Below are 20185 nucleotides of genomic sequence, written 5' to 3'. Positions count from 1 at the left end.
GCTAATCTACAGTCATGACGTGATTTAAAATGCCTTGAAAAGAGGTCACAGTTTAAATTAGAATACCTTTGATTTGAAGCAGAATGGCAGAAGTGCGACAATAGCAACCTTAACAACAACTGAGTTTGTCAAAACTTTGTCAGTTTGCTGTTGAACTGTTGCTGTCTTGTATGAGTTTTACACCAAGAAAATAACCCGGGAGGATCCAAGACAAATAAATTTAAGTCTTTTGCTTCTATCTTTATCTTCCACAAAATTAAATAAATAAATAAAAAATTGTGCTCTTTTAAGTTGTAGGGCGGTTTGCCTCCATTGTTTATAACGTAATTAAAGAATCAGGTTATGATAGTTATGATTAATTGTAAAAGTAACATTTCTTAAAGCTAGAAGAAAAAAAAAAAAGGATGGATTTTTTCCATTATTTATATAAATGAAGAGAGAACAAACTAAATCGACTCTTTTTTTTTTTTTTTAAACAAGTAAACATTTAATAGTGCATCCATAACAGTGTATGCCTTCACTTGTTTCCATATCAGACCCAGGGACACTTCCAGGTAATAAATTAATTCATCAAAATTGAATGTACAAGCTGTCTTTACTGAAAACAAAGATACAGGAAGTGGACAGAGTAATGGGAACGCCTGAAGATACAAAGCCATCCAACACGAGGTCCAGTGCTGGATCACATTGTACGTTATACTGAGGTGTTGCCACTGCTGCGTCCAGGCCCTGTAGACGTAGTGTTGGACTCTGGTCCTGTAACTGTGACCTGTGACCAGCAGAGGGAGGTCCGGCTCAAAGCATGACGCTCACTGTGCCAGCTGGTGCTTTCAGCACCTTGTGGTCCTGCAGCTGGTTCAGCGGTGAACCTCTGCCTCCGCTGAGGGCAAACCTCGTCCAGCTTCCTCCGAGGTGTTTGAGCAAAACCAGCTCAGACGCTCGTGCTTTTCACAGATTCATGAGTGCAGGCACAGAGCTGAGCAGCTGAGAGTCCAGGCGCAGAGATGGACGACTCAGTGCTCAGTAGCTTTACTCGACAAAGTCTCATATGCAAAGAGGTCAGTAACGGCTGTGCTCGTCTGTTGCCGTGACAATGACATCCATCCAAATCCGCATGGATACTGCGTTGGAAGCCACCAGGAAGAAGAGACGGTCGTACGTCTTGACGCAGAATGTCAGGCTGGGCCGCGGAGACTGCAGAGAAGGGACACATAAGCCATGAAGAAAAAAATAAATAAATAAAAAATAAAAAAGCTGTTTCGATTCAGTTTTTTTTTTTTTTTTGATTCATTCTCTGCTACAACTTTGCTCTCACACTCTTGTCTCTGCCTTCACAAGAAGCTGAAAAACTGGCTCTTATTGCATCTAACACATGGAAATCCAATATGATTTTTAGAAACAAACATCTTTTGGTTTTTAAACGTCTGATTTTACTGGCGATAACCGGCGTAACTTCACACAACCCCGAACCCTTTTTCTGATTTGCTTTATCAGTCATTAAACCGTTGAAAATAAATGGCGGGGTTTTCTATGATGTAATCTGAATCTGTAGTGCCATGTGATACTTTCTTAAAGATCTGAAACCTGAAACAGGAAATAAAGCTCAACTTAACAGCACCAGTGTAATCTGAGAACACCCCACATCCCTGCCCTCCAGATTTTTTAATAATAAAAAGGCAGTTTGTGTTTTGAACTGCGTAAATGGCCCAGGTGTGTCATCTATTTAACTGAAATGATGCAGACTCAAATTAGTTCAAGAAACTTTGTTGTGTGACTGCTTGGCACATGAAGAGTAAGTTCAAATGTGATCTGCGAGTTAAAAACATTTGTTGTTGTTTCAGAAAAGCATTCATGAACATGTCGATGATATTGCCAGTTTAAAGTGCAGTTCAAATTGTTTCTCTGGGGAGTCAAAGTCCAGAGACTTGACCCTCAATTGTATTAAAACACAATACATCATTCAGTTTGAGAACTCACGGATGTGGCTGTGCGTAGATGGTCGTAGTAAACTTCTTCTATGGCCTGAAAGTAGATGACGCCCTTGAGCTTCCTCTCATCACAGTCTGCAGAAAAGGCAGAGGAGGAGAGAAATCTGCTAAGAACAAACCTTCTCAGCGTCATTATCACCGAAAGCGATTCAGAGATTTCGCCCATTTGGCTGAGATAGAGAGCAGATGCAAAATTATCCAGCAGTTGCATGTAAGTGAATCCAAATTTTAACATAGCATTTGAGATTTGAGACAAAGCTCATCCTGAAACGCGCTGCTGCGTGTGCAGCCAGTCTGACCTGTATAGTACGCCAGTCTTCTGTGGTCCATGTCAAACAGGAACCATCTCTTCTTCCACGTCTTGACCTTCCCCCCTCGTTTGGTGAGGAAGCCTCCACAGCGTCGGGACGTCAGCCTCAGGTCCGTGCAGCCGCTCACCCCGTGTCCCAGAGACTCCACATGCGCCCGGAGGTCAAAGTTCGGCGAGAGGAAGAGCGGGAGGCTGCGCTGCTGCTGCGGAGACAAATGGAGTTTAGCTGGGGCTAAAAGAGGACGCACTGTTTTCCGTGGAAAGCGAGGAAACAGAGGCCCTTTTCTTTTAAAGCATGGTTTCATTTGGTTTTGAGTCTCAGACTCTATGGACATGTCCTTAAACACCTCCTGATTTAATATTTCAGATATTACCTACAAACCAGATTTAAAAATTGATAAGATTTAAAGATTCAAAAAGAACTGAAAAAAAAAAAAACAAAAAAAAAACCCTCTTCTAGTGTAGTTAAAGTTACGCCCTCCTTTCATTTTATAGTAAAATCAACCTGTGAAAAAAGTCCTTATAATGAGGAGTGGTTTCACTCTCCCATGGCATCTCTTAGCTTTTTTTCTCTTACAAATCCTGGGTGTTCTTCTGGAGTCTAAACATCACAGACCGTGATTATTATTATTATTATTATTATTATTATTATTATTATTATTATTATTATTATTATTATTATTTGCAACATGGGAAAAGTAGGATGCAAAGTTTTTTTTTTTAAGTTTGATCTATAAAGTGAAAATTCACCTTCAGTTCTCCTCCTGCAGCTGCTACTAAATATCCAGAACTAGATCAACCTGATCATTTTCATATTTTATGGCCTCGCGGTGTCTGTTTCATACATACTTCTGAGGAGTTTGGGGGAGAGAGGGCCTTCGGTAGCTCCTTTGGTTCTGGTCCTGGCCTTTGTGGAGTTTCTGCCTCTAGTGTCTCTGTTCTGGGAGAGATCTGCTCTTGCCGTCTTTTCTCCTCCAACAACCGCTGTCGCTCTTCCTGCGCACAGTAAACATAGAAAATTACGAGCCATCTTCCAAATTATGCAATGGTAATGACTTTTTGATTGATATCTGATTCCAAGAGTGATGTGAGTTTCCAGTGAACTCAAATTATCTGACACTGTTTTCAATCTTGGCATTTCCCAACGCTGCAAACACAACAAAACATCTTTGGCCGTTCTGTTGGACCAACAGTGTGTGTGTGAGCTGAGTGGGTGTCAGTGATCAGACAACCATGTCTAATGCGGCGTAGTGCGGCCGATTGGAGGTGCCAGCTAGCGTTTCCCACGACAGGTGACTCACCCTCTCTCTGAGGAGCCGCTCTCTCTCTGCCTTGGCTTCCCTCAGTTTCTTCTCAATCTCTACAAGATCCAGCAGGCATGGGCTGTTAACAGGAAAAGTTGGGTTAACGGATGGTGGGAACAGAATCACGGCGTAGGTCACACCTAATCACAACGCCTTAGTCAAAGTTGGGAAATAAAATCCGATTCGTATGTTTGCAGCAGTGAAGAGTAGAAATGAGTGGGCGCACAGTTTCCTGTTTAATGTAATGTTTAAGATGTTCAAGTTGAAATCTGTTAAAGGGATTAATTACTACTTCTCTCACTGCCTTAACTGTTCCTTTGTTGAGAGCAAACACGGTGAACAGCCAAAGTAAGGTCCAGGCTCTAACAGGCACCATTTCCTCTCCAATATGAAGCACATTTTATTAACTGTGATTCTTTTTCATAGCAGTCTGAAACAAATCGCCTCACATGCTCACAATTTCAGCGTGTTTTTTTTTTTTTTTTTTTTAATATAAACACGAGACAAACGGCATCACTTCCTCTTCCATGTAAATTGTTAAAATGTACACAGCCGAGCACAAATCTTATCTTCGGGTTCATCACGCAAGCAGTGAAGTAACTGACCTGGCAGCCCGAGAGCTCGTGGCGCTGTTAGACGGGGAGAGGAGCCCGCTGCCGTTGCTCATCCCAGGCCTGTGCCCGTTGCCGTGCCCATTGCTGAGTCTCTGGGAGGAAAGGGGGGAAGTGAAAGCCTCTGGCGTCTCGCTGTCAGGATGCGTCCTCACCACTCCTGAGAGAGGAAGGAGATAATAGAGAAGGACCCGTGAGGGAAAAAAAAAAAAAACACAACACAAAAAAAGTGTGGTGCAAGAGAAGTCATTCAAGCGCCTCAAAACGCGATAAATAACTGGATTAAAAACCTTCAATTACAGCAATCAGCAACGGATTACTGTAAGTGAAGGGAAGATGGAGGCCAAGCCTGGCAAGACTTGACATGACCTCGCACATCAGGCTACTGTCACCACATGTGAGAGAGAGACACTTGTGTGAAAAGCAGATAGCAGTGAGGAGACATGAGGCTTAAGGATAGGGGCCCTTCTCTGGCTCATCCGGTCTGTGCAGGTAAATCCTGCTCTCCACCGACATAACAACAACCCCGTAACCCTACTGACACACCTTACACTGGACTGAAAGGGAGCGAGCTGAACAAACAGAGAAAATGAGGGCATGAGTGCACGGATAAAGAGAGCGTTTATTGTTCTACATCCTGAGCACAATAGAAAACTAACTTTGAGGGAATAGCTGACCCTGTGCAGAGAGCGGCCTGTCGTTGCCTTTGCTGTTGCGATGCGAGCTCCGCCGTCTGGGCAAACTGGAAGATTCTTTGCATGGATCCTAAAAAAAAAAAATTATTAAAAAGCAAATACATAAATAGATATATAGATAAATAGAGTAGATTTAATTGATTCATTCTAAGAAAAATCAACATTCAACTATTTTGGTTATCAATTGATCACCTAATTTTTGCAACAAGCCTTGGGTCGAAATTAAAACCCTGGTGAGAGGTTGCATACCTGGGGGGGCTTATGAACGGTCAGGGGGGAAAGTGACATCATGCAGGGGGCAGATCCAGATACAGTGATGTTTGACCAATCAGTGAGTGGCCTCTTTTCCTTGTGAACCTGTGGGAGCAGATTAAATCTTAGTTGAAATTCTGTAACCAAAAAAAAAAAAAACAAAAAACTAAAACACCAGAATCTTATACGAGCTGCAGCAGACAAAACGCCTCTGGCTGAGAATGAAAGCGCCACTCCTAACGGGGATCTCAACGAGTTAAAAAAAAAAAAAAAAAAAAAAAATTATCATTGCCTCACTATCTTCCCCTCCCTCCCTGCTTGACTCACAAACACATGAGCAATTCAGTCTCCACATGCAGTCAGTCCAGTGTTTAACCCTTATCTGCCCCTGTCGCCACTCAGCACTCACACCGGCCCAGGAGCAGCGTGTGAAAAGCTTTTCTGTAACTGTTATCTTAGAGATTTAGTGTTCGATCGAAAGTGAAAGATTGAAATGAGTTACAAATCCTTCCACTGCTCCTTGTTGCTACAATGAGATCCATCAGAACCATTTTCCAAAGGCAGTTATTTTTCTGTCAGACACAATGACAGAACCACATGCTGCACACATTCTTACTGTAAATCACACACACCTGGTCATGCTGCCTGACACATTCTTATCCCTCTCTCCTCCTCTGTACTGCCACTCCCTTCTGCCCGACCCCCAGAAGTCTCTTTTTTTTTTTTTTTTTTAAAAAGAGGAGACCAACTAAACAAGGCAGTTTTGTGACATACCCAATTTCAACGCCCGTCAGCCTGGCAGAGTGATTCTGACAGCAGATTCTGCAGCTTACCGCTCACAGCGAGGATGTGAAACTTCTCCCAGCTTGCCTTCTCTCCCTTCTCACACATCCGCACACACTCACATGTACGCACACACATCCACAAACGCTGCACCCTCCCTCTCGACGCTCACTCCTCCCTCTCTCCACTCCCCTCCAGCTTGCTTTAAGCTCTCTCGCTCGCTCTCTCCATGACTGATTTGCTTTCTCTACATCCTCATCTCGCCTTGCTCCTCTTTGCAACTGCTGTGGTCATAAGACTGATCAAAGGCAGACCACGGGCTGTGTGATAAAGTCACAGCAATATTTAATTAGCGACTGAGTAAATCACATACTTCGGAAGAGCAACTACTCATAATAAACGCTGATAGCACATGGTGAGGACTGTCCTCTAGATTTCCGCCTACAAATGGTCCCAGCGTGTTTTTGATCAAACTCAGCTGAAGCCCAGCAAACGAGCAACAGAATTGCAAAGACAGTGTCGTGAAATTTGATCTGATTGATCACCATTTACTGCTGAATCAGGGGGAAAGCTCGAGTCAGGGTGCATTTGAACAATTTGAAGACTCATCTGGAGAGGATCACCCTGGAGATCACAGCGTACAACAACACAGCGGTTACATTAATGCACTTTGGATTAAATATCATTTAACCAACTTCACCTCATCTCCACTGTTATTCGTCAGCATGTTGTGCTTTTTTTGACCACTTGACGGCAGCACAGCTAGCAGCAAATGTCAATCCAGCCATAGACACTTAGGCCAACCAATCCAAGCTGACACCGGTGGGATACATTGAGGAAAGACCTCCAGTCTATCACAGGCCTGATGAGGGCCTTCATGCTGAATATATATAATCAGCAGTTCACATACACTTCATGGCTGTGGACTGTTGGAGGAATCTAATGCAGGGAGAACATTCAAACTTTACAAAGATGGACCGATTTCCTCTTTTTATTATGCTGCAAATGCTTTTTTAAAAGACGTATCAACTATCAATGGTCCCCCTCATGGAGATGGTCCTGTCTGTCAGCAGTAGTGTAATTCCCTCCTACCGTTTGAGTGGTGTGGACGAGTTCTCTCCTCTCTTTCTTTAAGGTGTTCAGCTCCCTCTCCTTCTCCTGCTCCAACTCCGTCAGCTCCTTCTCCAACAGCTGGACTCGCTCCTGAAAGTTCACATCATAATTCCCCGTCAGCCATACGGTTTCTCCTCCTCAGTGGAATCGACCTGCTCTGTGGCCTGTTCATCCGGCTGGCCGAAGTTTACTTTATCATTTCATTATCGAGCGATGTAATCGGAGGTAAATATCCCTGATGGGACAACGCGTGTGTGTGTGTGCGCTGTGTGGGGGGAAAAACGCAGAGACCTGAGTCCAGTCAAACTATTCAGCTGGGAGGCAACGCAAATCAAACAGCCACTTTGCAAGTCAATGAGAGGCTCAAAACGAGCGACAGGACCGCAGAGATGAGAGTGTAACTCAAAGAAATTAAATCAGCACCTTTGGGTTTGGAGATGAGCTGTGCTGAGCTGAGTCAGCTACCATCCCCTTTCTTCATCATCTCTGCACATCTGCTTTAAAATGCAGTTGTTGCTCAAATATTATCTCCATCATCTTCCGTCTATACATGTAGGGTTGGAATCTGACCTGAATGTAAAAGCAGCCCTTTGAACAAAAATGGGGGGCAATTAATAATAAGAATAGCAAAAATTGCTCTCAACTGTTAGCATACTGTCATGGTAAGTTAATCTGGAAGGGAAATATTAAAACCTTCTGAATATCACTGAGGTGCTACAGTAAGATGGCTGTAGATTCTTCGGGCCTTTTACACTCCAGAAGAAATACTTTGCAAGGCAAAACCCGATCAGAATTTGGAGCACGTGATCGTGACTGCTTTGTAAATGTGACTTGATCACATTTGGAAGTGTTGAAACGAGGATTAAAAGTGAACCTTAAACGGTCACATCGCTGTTCAGGGCTTGTCCTGATACACTTGTTTCTGAAGCACAGTCACTAAATTAGAAGGAGAAAAACAATATACAAGTCAATAAAATGGCTCCAGGTATGTGAACACAGGACACACGATGGGCAAATGTTTTCACAGTTGGTGCGTTAGTATGACTGTAAATTTAGGCTCTTTAATCACAGTGCCAACGTGGTCCTGCAGGTCTGACCACCTGATCTGAAGAGTTTTATGGCTGGACAATTTGTTCCGCTACTTGACTTCTCCACCGCAAAGCTGCCGAATAAATAGCTATGTGTCAGGATGATTCTCCTGACATGCGCAGTCAATAAGGCAAATTGTCTTTGTGGATTCAGTGCGTCTGTTAGTGTGAGAGCAATAAATGCCTCTATTCTCCAGCACACTGCTGAATCACTGGCGTTTAATTCATGCGTGTGTTCAAGCAGCGTCTGCTTGAGTTTGCTCAAAAGGCACGAGTCCTGTTTGGTTTTAAATTGCTTCCTGGTTGACCTCCAGAGCGATAAAGCTGATATAAATAAGATATAAAATACAAAATAAGAGATAAATAACTGGGATGCCAATGTAAAACTCGATTTTCGGTCATGGCTGCGCAGACTTGCTCAAACCCTCTCCCCCTGTCTCTCCTCCTCTCTGTCGTGGTATTTAGTTTGCCTCTGGTGGTGGCCTCTGATATAATTACGCCCAGTGCACAGAGTCATGTGTCGGCGTCGGGGCCACGCTGGTGAGTGCGAGTTCATGTTCATGTCACCAGTCGATGGTGTTGCGAGTTGGGAGGGTGTGAAGGACGGCAAATCATAAACCCGCAGTGACCGCCGTGTCTCTATTTTCCACCCTGACCAGCCATTTAATGTGATATTTAGTTCTTAAAGATGACAAACTCCACTCTGCTTTAAAAAAAAAAATTAAACAAATACTTTCAGTAAGATTTACAACTTTGGTAATTGGTGTCAACGACTCTGAAAATCTCAGAAAAATGTGACTTATGTTTGTTTTTTTCCTTCCTTTCTCCTCTGACGTCACATATCTTTGTTGAGGGAGAAGTTCGTGTAAAGGTTAATGTCGTGTCAGCCTGAAAGAATAAACAAGGGCACGAAGCTCATGATATGCAGATAAGCTGAGAATCCATTCAACACTTGTGAGAGCGGGTTGTTTACCTGTGCTGTGCTGACCACGTGCTGCTGACGGGAGATCTCCTTCTGCGTTTCCCCGTCGCTCTTCCCCCCCTTCTGCTTGTCCGCTGCGCTCTCGTCCTCCTCGTCGATGCCGCTCTCTTGCTCCAGAACACGAAACTCCCAATCCTCAAAAGCTCGAACTGCTGCCTCCATCGCTTCTTTATCCTGAATTAACCAAATAATATATTGACTTGAGTAAACAACAGTTTTAACAAGTTGGTTTAATAATATGCAACATGTTGTCAAACTTGGTGCAGCATCAGTATTTAGGAAAGCCAAAAACATGATGCTTTAATTTATCTCCTTTGGAGATTTCAAACAGGGCTGATACTGTACAGATGGTGTTGCTGCTGTCCACAGCAGAGGATAGCAGATTCGGATTTTCATGCCAGATGAATTTGTGCACAACAACATGCGGATGTTGCTTCACTCCAGCGGCTATCTCAGAGTCGAACGCTACGCTACGGTACTTGCTTTACACAGACAAGACATCAGGTTTGACGTTTAGTTTTTGTTCAGAAAACCTGCTGCTGGGAACAATGCCAGTACAGTCACTGGTTTCAGTGCGTCATTGCCAACCAACCTTAAGGATCATCCTCGTTGGGACATGTCCAGTTGATAAAGCTGAAAGTCTTACAGCCTTGTTGTATTAGCGTCTCTACTTTGGAGAGCTACTCCCCTTTGTCTTGTGCAGCGTTTAACTTTTGCCCTCTCCTCGTGTGATTTTATGTGTCAAGCCAGTTCCTGAAAGCTCTCTGAAAATAAACCTAACATGTTTCAACATAAAGCAACAACCTGGCCGCTGCTGCCTGTCGTTAAAACAGAGTGCATCCCCCCATCCTGCTCTGTCACATTCACAAGAAACATTCGCGCCATTTGAATGAGTGTAAACTTCCGAGACACTGACGCGTCGAGTTTAACAGGATCTGAACAAGCTCACACTGTGCAGCTCCAAGTCAGCCGTTTTCTGTGTTTTATTTGGATTCCTGCCATCGATGTGATGAGTGCGACAGCAAAGGTCAGTTTCCTGTTCGATCAGATACTCTTCTTTACCAGGGAAATCGCCTTCATGTTCATTTACAACCAAAACTGAAAAGCACACACACTCTCTTGTCATTTTTGTGCTTTGGACTGTTGACTGACTCTCTGCTAATTTCATGACATCAGCTAGCTGCTTTGATTTCTACGATTCCCCGTGAAGCTACAGCTGGTCAGTTGTGTTGACTGTGAGTTTCCAGTGTTGCACAGGCCTTGATGACGAATCCTTCTGATGGTTCTGTGGATGTTTTGATAAAGTTTGGCCTTCAGCTATGCAACAAATAGTGGCGACACTGGCTGGCTTTGTCCAGCACAAATTCAGTGAACTTAAATTTCTGAAAACATGTCACATCTAACATGTCATCTTAACAATACTGTCCACTAACATAAATAATTAAGGCAATCACCGTGTACATCTCTTGGAACAAGCACGTGCAGGATAATGCCATTATGTACGCCTGCTAAATTTGACCTTTTGCACTGACGGCATGGCCACATCTGTAACTAAAAGCACTTTGTTTTCCAACCTAACATACATTTACACTGGTGCCTCTTTTTCCACCAAATTAATGTCATTTTAATCAAAGTTTGATTTCAAATCATCATAAGTTCATTAAGGAAGCATAAGAAATAAAAGTCTCAGTGACAGCTCAGTTACAAGTCTTCACCCAGGTTGAAAACTCACCTGCTGCAGCTGCAGGGTCAGCTGCTCTCTCTGGTTCTCCGGCTGAGTAGGGATGGCCTTCTCCTTGTCCTCACACCTTCTCTTCAGCTCCTCCACCCGGCATCGCTCCTTCTCCAAACTCTCTCGCTCCTGCAGCAGCAGACATGGTGAGCACACATTGAAGTTATCACATCGTTTTCCAAAGCAACGTCAACTATTAAAGAAGACGAATAAAAACTGGCTTCTTTCACAATCACGCTTAATACAAGTGTGATCTAGATTGCTGCCCTGGGGCTTATAACATCCATCAATCATCATCAGCTCTTGTGTTGTTGTTGCTCTATTAACAAACCGTCATGCTTCTGTTTATCCCTTAGAAGCCTACATCTACAATAAGCTATTAAATGTCACACCGACATGATAACTTGGACACCAAGAAAGAAATTCAGCAAACCATAAATCTTCAAAGCATGACATAAAATGTTTTTGAAAATCGTTACATCTACTGTAGTTATAGAAAACAAAAATGAAGCGATAATACATCACAACAACGTGCACCTTACCCGCAGTCTGTCGGTGTGCCTGTCTGTCTGTCTGGCCTGGTGCTGCAGAGCTTGCAGCTTCTGCGTGTGTCTGTGCAGCTGGTTCCTCTCCGTCTGCAGCTCTCCCTGGAGCAGAGCGATCTCCAGCTGCAGCTGCGGGGACAGCAGACGCGACTGAACTGAATCATATTGACCAGAGCTTGGGCAAGTCACAGATATGCATTCCTTTACCGTGACTGCAGCCGTGTTAGGAAACGGCGTGGAGATTTCGAAAAAATGCAGACTCCAGCAGACGCTCCGTTAAAAATCACTTGAGAGATTACTTTTTCCCCTTTAACGCTCTTTTCTGGTTGCTAATTTGTTGCAGTGTATTATAAAATGTTAACCACCTGTTGTGCAACAGATGGCAAGACCCCCCCCGCTTCATTCTGATCATTTTTATGCTCATGTCAGATCTTTACAGTTTGTCTAATAAAAACAGCAGTTCTAGTTGAAACAACAGTTTAATATTATTTCATCGATACAGAACAGCTGCAGATCATTTGTTGCTGGATAGAAGGAATACTATGCAAATATTGCATGGGTAGTTTTGACATAGATGTTCATACTAAAAGACCCATTTTGCAAAATGTCACTCAAATCTGTGTCACTTCCAAAATGAATACCTTCAATATCTTTGCCTATAACTTGGCTTACTGTACTTGAGGTCTGAGGATTCCTGGACATTTTTTTTGTACCAAAGTCAGAGGATTATTATTATTATTTTTTTTTTGTGCCAATTTGTGATTGGAACACAGTCATCAAACATTCTCACCTCAATCTTTAGTTCCTCCCTCTGCTGATCGATCTCTGTGATACGCTGTTGGAGCTTTGAGGGCGATGGCAGGACCCTGAATGAACCTATCTCCCCTTTTCTAACAGAGGACTGTTGGGGGAGAGGGCGGGGGGGGATAGACACAGTCACCAAATGCAGTTTTGTCCAGTTCAGTCAGTTGTTTAGTCTGGAATTGAGCAGTGAGTCAGTCACTGGTTTAAAAGGATGCAAGAAGATGCTGTGCAACAGTAACAGGAACTGGTTTCCTGTGCCACCAATACATGGGTTGGCATGACAAGAGGCTGGAAAGTTAATACATCACCATCATCAACGGCCTCGCCTCACCCACTCACCCTCTCGCTCTCTGTGCTGCTGCTCTCCGTGTCTGACTCCGCCCCTGAGGAAGTGGGACTGTGACCTCTGACGACCCACGGCGGCTGAAGCCCCCGCTGCCACTGGCACCTGCCGCTTTCCATGTTATGCTGGGGCATTTCTGAAGGCAGAGACAGAGGAGCAAGTTGATGAGCGGTACAGAGAAGAGGCGGGCATCTGGCTGGCCTGAGTGAATGTTGTTGTAATCTAATCTGCCGCACGGCTGAAGGCGTGCAGGTGCTCAGGTAACGGCTCACAGAGCGGATATCACAGCTGAATAAAACTGCATGTGCACTTTTAAACACAGAAAACACATTCATGCAGGATGTGGGTGGAGATTTGTGGTTAACGGTTCAGGTTCGTGTGTGTAAGTAGACATCAGCATGGTCAATAATGGTCTTTCTGTCGGAGGTTTTTGATGCACATCAGCAGAGAGACCGTAAAGGAAAGCAACCAAACAATTGGTGCAGCTACAATGTAAAACTGGCCACAAAAATGCTGCACAGAACATCAGAACAGACTTTGAAGTACTTTTATGTGGTGCTTTTTTCTTCTGTATGTCACATTCACGTACACGTACCGGGGCAAGTATCACTACATAGTGTTTACACTCTTCTCCATCAAAGTGTTTCCAGAGCATTTGAGAATACATTCGCCTAAAGGCTCATATTCTCCCAGTCACATTATTCTGTTTCACCCTTCCACCCTCATCTGTGTGGTCTCACTTTACACAACAGCACGCATACTAGCAAAAAGCACACAATGTGCACAAACCAAAACCAATTTGTGGGAAAATTCTTCTGATTCCTATTGTCCAAACCTTTTCCCACCATCCTTCCCTGCCCCCGGTGCCCTCCTCCCTTGCTCCTTGTATCCATACCTTATTAGGCTGCGGGGAATGCAGGGAGAGTTGAAGCACAGAGATAAATATACAGTGGAGATATGACTGGGGGCTTCCAAATAATGACTGGCACAGTGACATTTAAAGCGCGAGAGACAAGTGAGAGGGTGAGAGGAGGCATGGAGAGAGGGGAGAGAGCAGAGAACTGCAGTTCTTTGCAGTGTGAAGCGTCAGGGACAAATGAATGAGGATAAACAGTCGTCAAATAAATGTGTTGGAGGTGTAAATTCACCTGCAACAGTTACATCACTACTCATGAATGTGGTTTACTGGTTCATCGTTCAAAAGAGTCACAAGAAGTGAGATCGTGATGGTCTGTGAAATGCATCCCTTCACGAGGATATAATTAGTCTGTAAATAGGACGCCCTTTTATTTTACCTGACCTCATGACGCTGCCATTTAAGGTTATTCACAGGCTACAGGTAGAGAAGTGTGCCTGAAGCAGACTGACTGAACTTACCAAGTAACCTCTCACAGAAACCAAGATTATTTGAAAAGGAGCTGTTTATTTTCAATGCTTTAAAAATGTTACTTTAATGTTGCCATGCACCCAAAAGCTACGTTAGTATACACACACTGGCTGTGCTGGTAGTAGGAGAGGCCGTCTTTCAACAAGCGCAGCTCAGAAAATGCTTTGAGGAATTGAAAGTGAAGTCTAGACACAGACCAACCTTTCCAGTATCTGTTCAAATATGACCAAAGTTTGTTCTTTTGTTCATAAAAAAGGGGGATTATTTCATGCCCACAGCACCACAGCTTTATAACATGAATGATTCTGCAGTAAATGGTTCTCTGTGTATTCATTAAAGGACAGTTTTCAATGAAAAAAAAAAAAAAAATCCATTAAATGTTGTGTTGTGAACGTGTAAAATAAAACGGCATGTAGACTACCACAGTTTTATGTTCGTGTGTAAAAAGGACCTCAGAGGTCGCATATGTGGTGAAGAAACAACACACAATGTCTCCAGCTTCTCAAAGAACAAATTAGAGAATATTTCTGCTCTGATCGCACGCTCGCTCCTCTAATATTTTGAACTGTGGTGTTTTTCTGGCCTACTGCTGTCCAGACAAAGCCGACAACTTCCAGGGAAAACAAAGCAGAGACAGGACTTCACGCTGAGTAACATTATCGTCCAAACAAACGCCAGCACAAGCATTCACCATCTGACCTGCAGCTAAAGTCCACCCAGATACACTATCAACATCGCAGAGCTGGAGGAGAGAGAGAGAGAGAGAGAGAGAGGGGGGTAAAGTCCATGCTCTCATGTTAACACAGCGGTTTGTCAAATGTAACAAACAAAAAGCCCACATAAACACAATGCGCTAACAAACCAAAAACAGAGAAAGAAGAGCACAAAGTATGGATTTAAAAAAAAAAAAAAAAAAATCTGCAGATGCTGAAGAAGAAAACGAGGGCAAAGTTGAAGCCTGGGAGCCACATCAAAGTACAAAAAAAAAAAAAAAAACTGAGTCTGATTGCAGGGAGGAGAGCGCCTCTGGAGAGCGCGATAGGCAGGGAATGTAAAGAGATGCATTAAGTCATGTTTGTGCAAAGACTCAATCACACTTTTTACATGCTAGTGTTACATAATCACCATCTATGCCCTCAAACCTCACACTGATCCGAGACGACTTCAGGAATCGTGCATTTCAGTCTGCAATGCCAATTATCCACAACTGGCGACAGCTGACTCCCCATAAACACAAACACGCACCGAGTTGTGGCACTGCGAGAGACAACACAACATTTCTGGTGTTGTATTATCTCACAACACATCAGTCTTATCTCTCCTCTGAGCTTTCAGCCACTTCAATTCATTTCGCTTTGGTCTTTCATCTCAACTAATCTGGAAAGAAGTCAGCAAATAAAGTGAATCAATCTAACAAATACAAAACAGCTCTATCACTTTATTTACGAGCAATCAGACAGACACCCCGCCGTCTGCAGAGAGCCTGCCAAGTCAGCGGTCACACAGACCGCTGGTTTTATTCAAGCATTTCATTAGCTGCCATGTTTTTTTATGACTTGAAAAGCTGAGCTGACAAAAATAAGGCTTTTCCAAGAATTTTTTTTTTTTTAACTCTTTAAAGCTTATACGCTGAAGTTCAACTAGATCATTCACAAGACTATAATGAGATTGCGGTCATTCTAACAGAGAAGCGTTTGTTGTAATGAAGATATAATATGGCCCATTAAGGAAACATATTGGTATGGCGTCACAGAAAAATGGGTTTGCAGGCTGAAACCCTTGTTTTGAAGAAAACTGAGCATTTATTTATTTTTTCGTTCTACGAGGGAACGCTCCGTTAAAAATCACAGCTATTACGGAAAATTGTTATATTTCCAAAGCGTTGGCTTTTTACTTGTCTTCTATCCAACAATGTAATTTCAAATTTTAGAGCATTTCACAATCAATGTTGAAACCACAGGAGAACCTCTAAGAGTCATGGGATGGAAAACAGTAAAACACATTTAAATGTCCAGCCCAGTGACTCAATGCTGCACAGGATGCTACTAATTTATAATGCAACTTAATAGCAGTTCTCATTTAACCCACAGTGCCACCTGCATGGCTACTTCCTTCAAACGGAACATCCTCGTTCATATCAAAAACATCCAGCACTCCAGCAGTTTAGTTTTGCATTCTTACATCCTCACTTGGAAACAAGTTCGTTTTGTTTTTTGTTTTTTTTTTTTTTTTAACCATTGATGAAGCAAAACTAACGATTTTGCCGTTATGACCCGTGCATCCTACTTCCTTGTCAAAACCTGATGTCTACCTCCAGTTCAGCCATTCGTAGTGGAAAACCTCAAACCAGCGGCTGGTGACACCTTCAGGTTTTTGTTTTTTTACTCAGGAGACATTATACGACCGGTTTGGCTGGATGAACAGCATCCTTTGCATTGCAACATGTTAGTGCGCTGTCAATAGGTCTTTGACCGCCTGCTGCTAAACACGGGCCCAACGTTTGACCGATCTGTTCCTGAAACAGCATAATGAGGTAAACGACCTCGTCCCTGTCAGGACCCCTCGTTGATCAGTGGCTAGAAGGAAGAGCGGGGCGAAGCTTTGTCTACACAAAAACCATAAAGTCAACACTGACAACAGCTATATTCCACCAGCGACATTCCAGACAAAGGAGCTTTGACAGTGGCATGCTCTGTGTGGGTGTGACTGCTGATTGCTGCCTGTCACTATGATTCAGTTCAAGAGCACTGTGGGGAAAAACATGTCACACACGGAGCGTGTGAGCAGAGGTTAGAGAGCAAGTCCCTCTAGATTCACTCGAATCGATGGCTATAGTCACACTTCACAGATTTCTTCACTGGGACTTCTTTTGGATGAATGGAAAGCAAACTGGGTGACCTTTGACATCGACTAATCTGTGAGATACGGTGCACTAAGAGTGTGAGAAGGCAATGTGTATTACGCACTGTAGGCTGAGAGGGAATCTCCAATTTGGACAGGGGACCCAAAAAAAAACTCTTCTCTGGCATGATGCAGCTCAGAGGATTAGTAAATAGTGACATCAGGTTCGCCACAACATACACTCACTGTGATCTTTAGCTACTTTAGCTTACTCTGGCCTGTGTCATGACACGGAGCAGAGAGTCAACTCCAATCCAGATGACAAAATGCTCCTTTAGTTCCTGTAAGTGGCTGCCTCTAATCTGCTGAGGACATGAGACCACAGCTGGATATTAAAGTCTTGTGAAATAGTAGGATAAGTCACAATTTTTTCTGCTTTAATTGGCCACAATTACAGGCTGTGGCTTCAGCCACACAGACCAAATCTCCAGGCTTTCAAACTTTTCTGTTCAGTAGCAGGCCTGACATCAGCACATCAGTATCTGATGCACACAGTGTTTCCAGAGACCAGAAGTAATTTTCCTACTTTCATTGTCCAAATGGAGACACAGAGGTCCCCTTTTTTTTTTTGCCGCGCCGTCACTCTGCCTGGCTATAACCTAAGAGAAAGAAAACATAAGCCTTGCTTTAATTTCAGAAGAACGGAGCCATCTAGCATCTTTCATCCAAGCATCCAGGCAAAGTGCGTGTCGTCATTTGACAGATGAAATGCTGGGAACGAACCTGCAGCCACCTGTGGACGTGCCGAACGAGGCCGGCTTCCTGGCTCGGCACGTTATCACGTGAGCAGGAAGAGCAGGTGACAGGGGGGAGTTGTTTTTGTCATTATGTAGCTGTCACTCTGTTTTCTATGAGCACAAGTGTTGTCACTTATGCTCATATAAACAGCTATCTTGCCTGACACCTAGCTAACAACACCTACAAGAAGGCTAGGCATGCAGTCATACAGGCTCACGGCTGCCTGCAAGAAAATAGCAAAAGCATAAGCTCATACAGTCTGAATCAAGCTATTTACTCCCCTGAAACAGAGGATGCTAAATATTAAACATAATTAAAACACTTTAGTTGTGTAAACCGAAGGCTAGCTATAGTGTATATTGCATTTCTGGGCTTATTCTGTTGTTTTATGGTGAATCTTCCTGCATTTCAGTGATTAAATTGACTGATTAAAAAAAAAAAAAAAAAAAGTGCTTTATATGTATCGTGGTTTACAATTTCAGTCCTGCTGTTAGTCCCACAGAATCAGCTTTTAGCTTTCTTTGGAGCTCTGGAGGCTTAAAGCTTAAGGATTAAGACTGATCCAGTATGGAGAAAGCTGAGAAACTGGTTTTGGCACCACAGGCACCTGGGCCTGCCTCCAAATGAATACCTTTTTTCCCCCCAATTTAACACAAAAGGATCAATTTTCACCAGCAACGTGAATTGTCAGAATCCCGCCAGTTGTCAGTTCTTCTGTACTTTGGCTATGGACGACAGTCAGTAGATACCAAAATGTGCTGACGGTCGACGAAGACTCTAAACTAGATGCTCTTCAGTTCAGATATCTCTGAATGTAAAGTCAGTGGCACCCTGGGAAACGTAGGCGGCCAGCTGGGAAAAAAAAAAAAAAAAAAAAAGTCACAAAACAACTCCTACAATATGAAGCTGAGGGGATTAGTCAAGATCAGTCAAAACAAGTGACTAAGAAAGCCAAACATTAAATGACTCCATCTTCTCCGATGTGTTCAATAGTGAAATGGAAATTTGAGAAAAATGTGACCATTCTGACATTTTACAGCCTTGACTGACAATCAAAATGAATCAATGATACCGCTGGTCCTGGTAGACTCACACTGCGACGGCTTCCTGGAACTTATAAATGATACTAGTCCTTGGTAATGATATTAGTAAGACTTTTCCTGCCAGGACAAGTCAAAAGGTCTGCTGTGTGTTGCCAAAGTGAAAAGCATCACACACAGAAAGGGTGTAAAGAACGGGGACCTTTCAACCCGAATGTTGACCCCCACACACACACACACACACACACACACACACACACACACACACACACACACACACACACACACACTTCCAGGTCTAACTGGGGCTGCACATCAGAAAATATCACAAATGAAGGTATAACTAAATAAAATCTGAGGTTACAGACGGAGATACCTTCGACTGGGGTAAATCTCCAGGAGCTGTGATGTAAGGAGGACTGATCCGGTAATGACAGACTGGGATGTAAGGCTCAGACACAGATTTGTTCAAAGCTCTATAAAACAAGATGTGTGCGAGGGAAAGCATAACTAAAGGCAGAACTCCCCAGACAGCAAACCCTCCTGAAACCTGCACTCCCACTCTCTCTGTTTACCCTCTGAGTGCTGATATCCCAGGGTCACTGTAAACAAAAGGGGAATTTATGTAAACTCAAGCTGCCATCATGGGACACGGTTCGACTGTGAAGCAGCAACTCAGCTGGGAGGAAGTTTTCTGTGAATATTTTCACAGATAAGAGAGGAATAATCGCAATTATGTGTTTAAGCCAAAGGGTGGGAATGAGTGAATGAATCATGCAGACCAACTCACTTTGTCTCAGGCAACAAGGCTGCTGCATTTCACAGATGCTTTCCTTTTCAGGAAGCTATTGATTCCTCTTTTGTTGTGAATGTCAGAAACACACCAGACTCACTCACATTAATGTCCCAGCTGTTTATGTGTGACAGGAAACGAGTCGATACGTGGATTTGGGAGAGGTGAGTGTCCTTTTTCCCCAACGAGGAAATAAGGAGTTAAGAGTTAAAAAAAAAGAAAAGAAAAAGCCTTACCTGGAAAAATGTGCTTCAGACGCGAAGACAGGAGCTGCCGGTCCTCCGGTTCATAACACAGAAGTCTCCAAGTTGGACGAAATGGACGAGAGACAGACAGAAAGAGAGAGAGACGGCGAGCGGACTTCTGTCCTAAGGCGCTTTCATTTTCAGACTCGTGTCTGCTGTGAAGCTGTTTCTGTGCCTCGTTATCTCCACCTGTTTTTTTTTTTTTTTTATCTCCACCTGGTTTGATTCAATCCCTCCCAGGAAAGAGCCGTGCGTCTCCTTCTACAGGTGAGACTGATCTGAAATCCTGAGAGAGGCGGCACCGACTAAAAATAAACGTGGTTTTGTTGTTGCAGGCGTCATTTTAAGAGTCCAGATCCTCATCCTTTTTTTTTTTTTTAACTTCAAAACAAAAGTCTCTCTCTGCTCAAGTTAAGAGTCCCGTTCAAGTCCTGCACCCGAATGAGATTTCTATTCTGGGAGCTGACAGGACTTTCTCATTGTGGAGTCACCCAGGCAGACTGCCAGCAAACGGAGGCAAAAGGCCACTCA

The 20185-nt window shown here is 43.4% G+C and overlaps 1 protein-coding gene across 5 annotated transcripts; it reads right to left on the bottom strand.

Moving 5' to 3' along the window:
* Nucleotides 1-474: 474 nt before the first annotated feature.
* phldb3 (pleckstrin homology-like domain, family B, member 3) lies at nt 475-19985 on the bottom strand. Of its 5 annotated transcripts, XM_029505136.1 has the most exons (16): nt 19646-19983; nt 18249-18428; nt 12547-12686; nt 12194-12304; nt 11401-11532; nt 10859-10987; nt 9118-9300; nt 7036-7146; nt 5158-5265; nt 4873-4978; nt 4208-4373; nt 3600-3681; nt 3148-3294; nt 2288-2501; nt 1978-2063; nt 475-1194 (listed from the first exon to the last, which is right to left on the bottom strand). In XM_029505136.1, exons 3-16 carry the CDS (start codon nt 12682-12684, stop codon nt 1060-1062), a joined length of 1848 nt encoding a protein of 615 aa, XP_029360996.1. In that variant the 5' UTR covers nt 12685-12686; nt 18249-18428; nt 19646-19983; the 3' UTR covers nt 475-1059. The 5 variants fall into 5 exon arrangements, with proteins under 5 accessions (XP_029360996.1, XP_029360997.1, XP_029360999.1 ...); XM_029505137.1 differs by lacking the exon at nt 18249-18428 and having other exon boundaries at nt 2288-2498; nt 19646-19985; XM_029505139.1 differs by lacking the exon at nt 18249-18428 and having other exon boundaries at nt 2288-2498; nt 4891-4978.
* Between the last annotated feature and the right edge of the window lie 200 nt (nt 19986-20185).

This window comes from Echeneis naucrates, chromosome 6 (assembly GCF_900963305.1).
Source record: "Echeneis naucrates chromosome 6, fEcheNa1.1, whole genome shotgun sequence".
Classification (NCBI taxonomy): domain Eukaryota; kingdom Metazoa; phylum Chordata; class Actinopteri; order Carangiformes; family Echeneidae; genus Echeneis; species Echeneis naucrates.
This window is presented reverse-complemented; position numbering and strand designations above follow the sequence as displayed.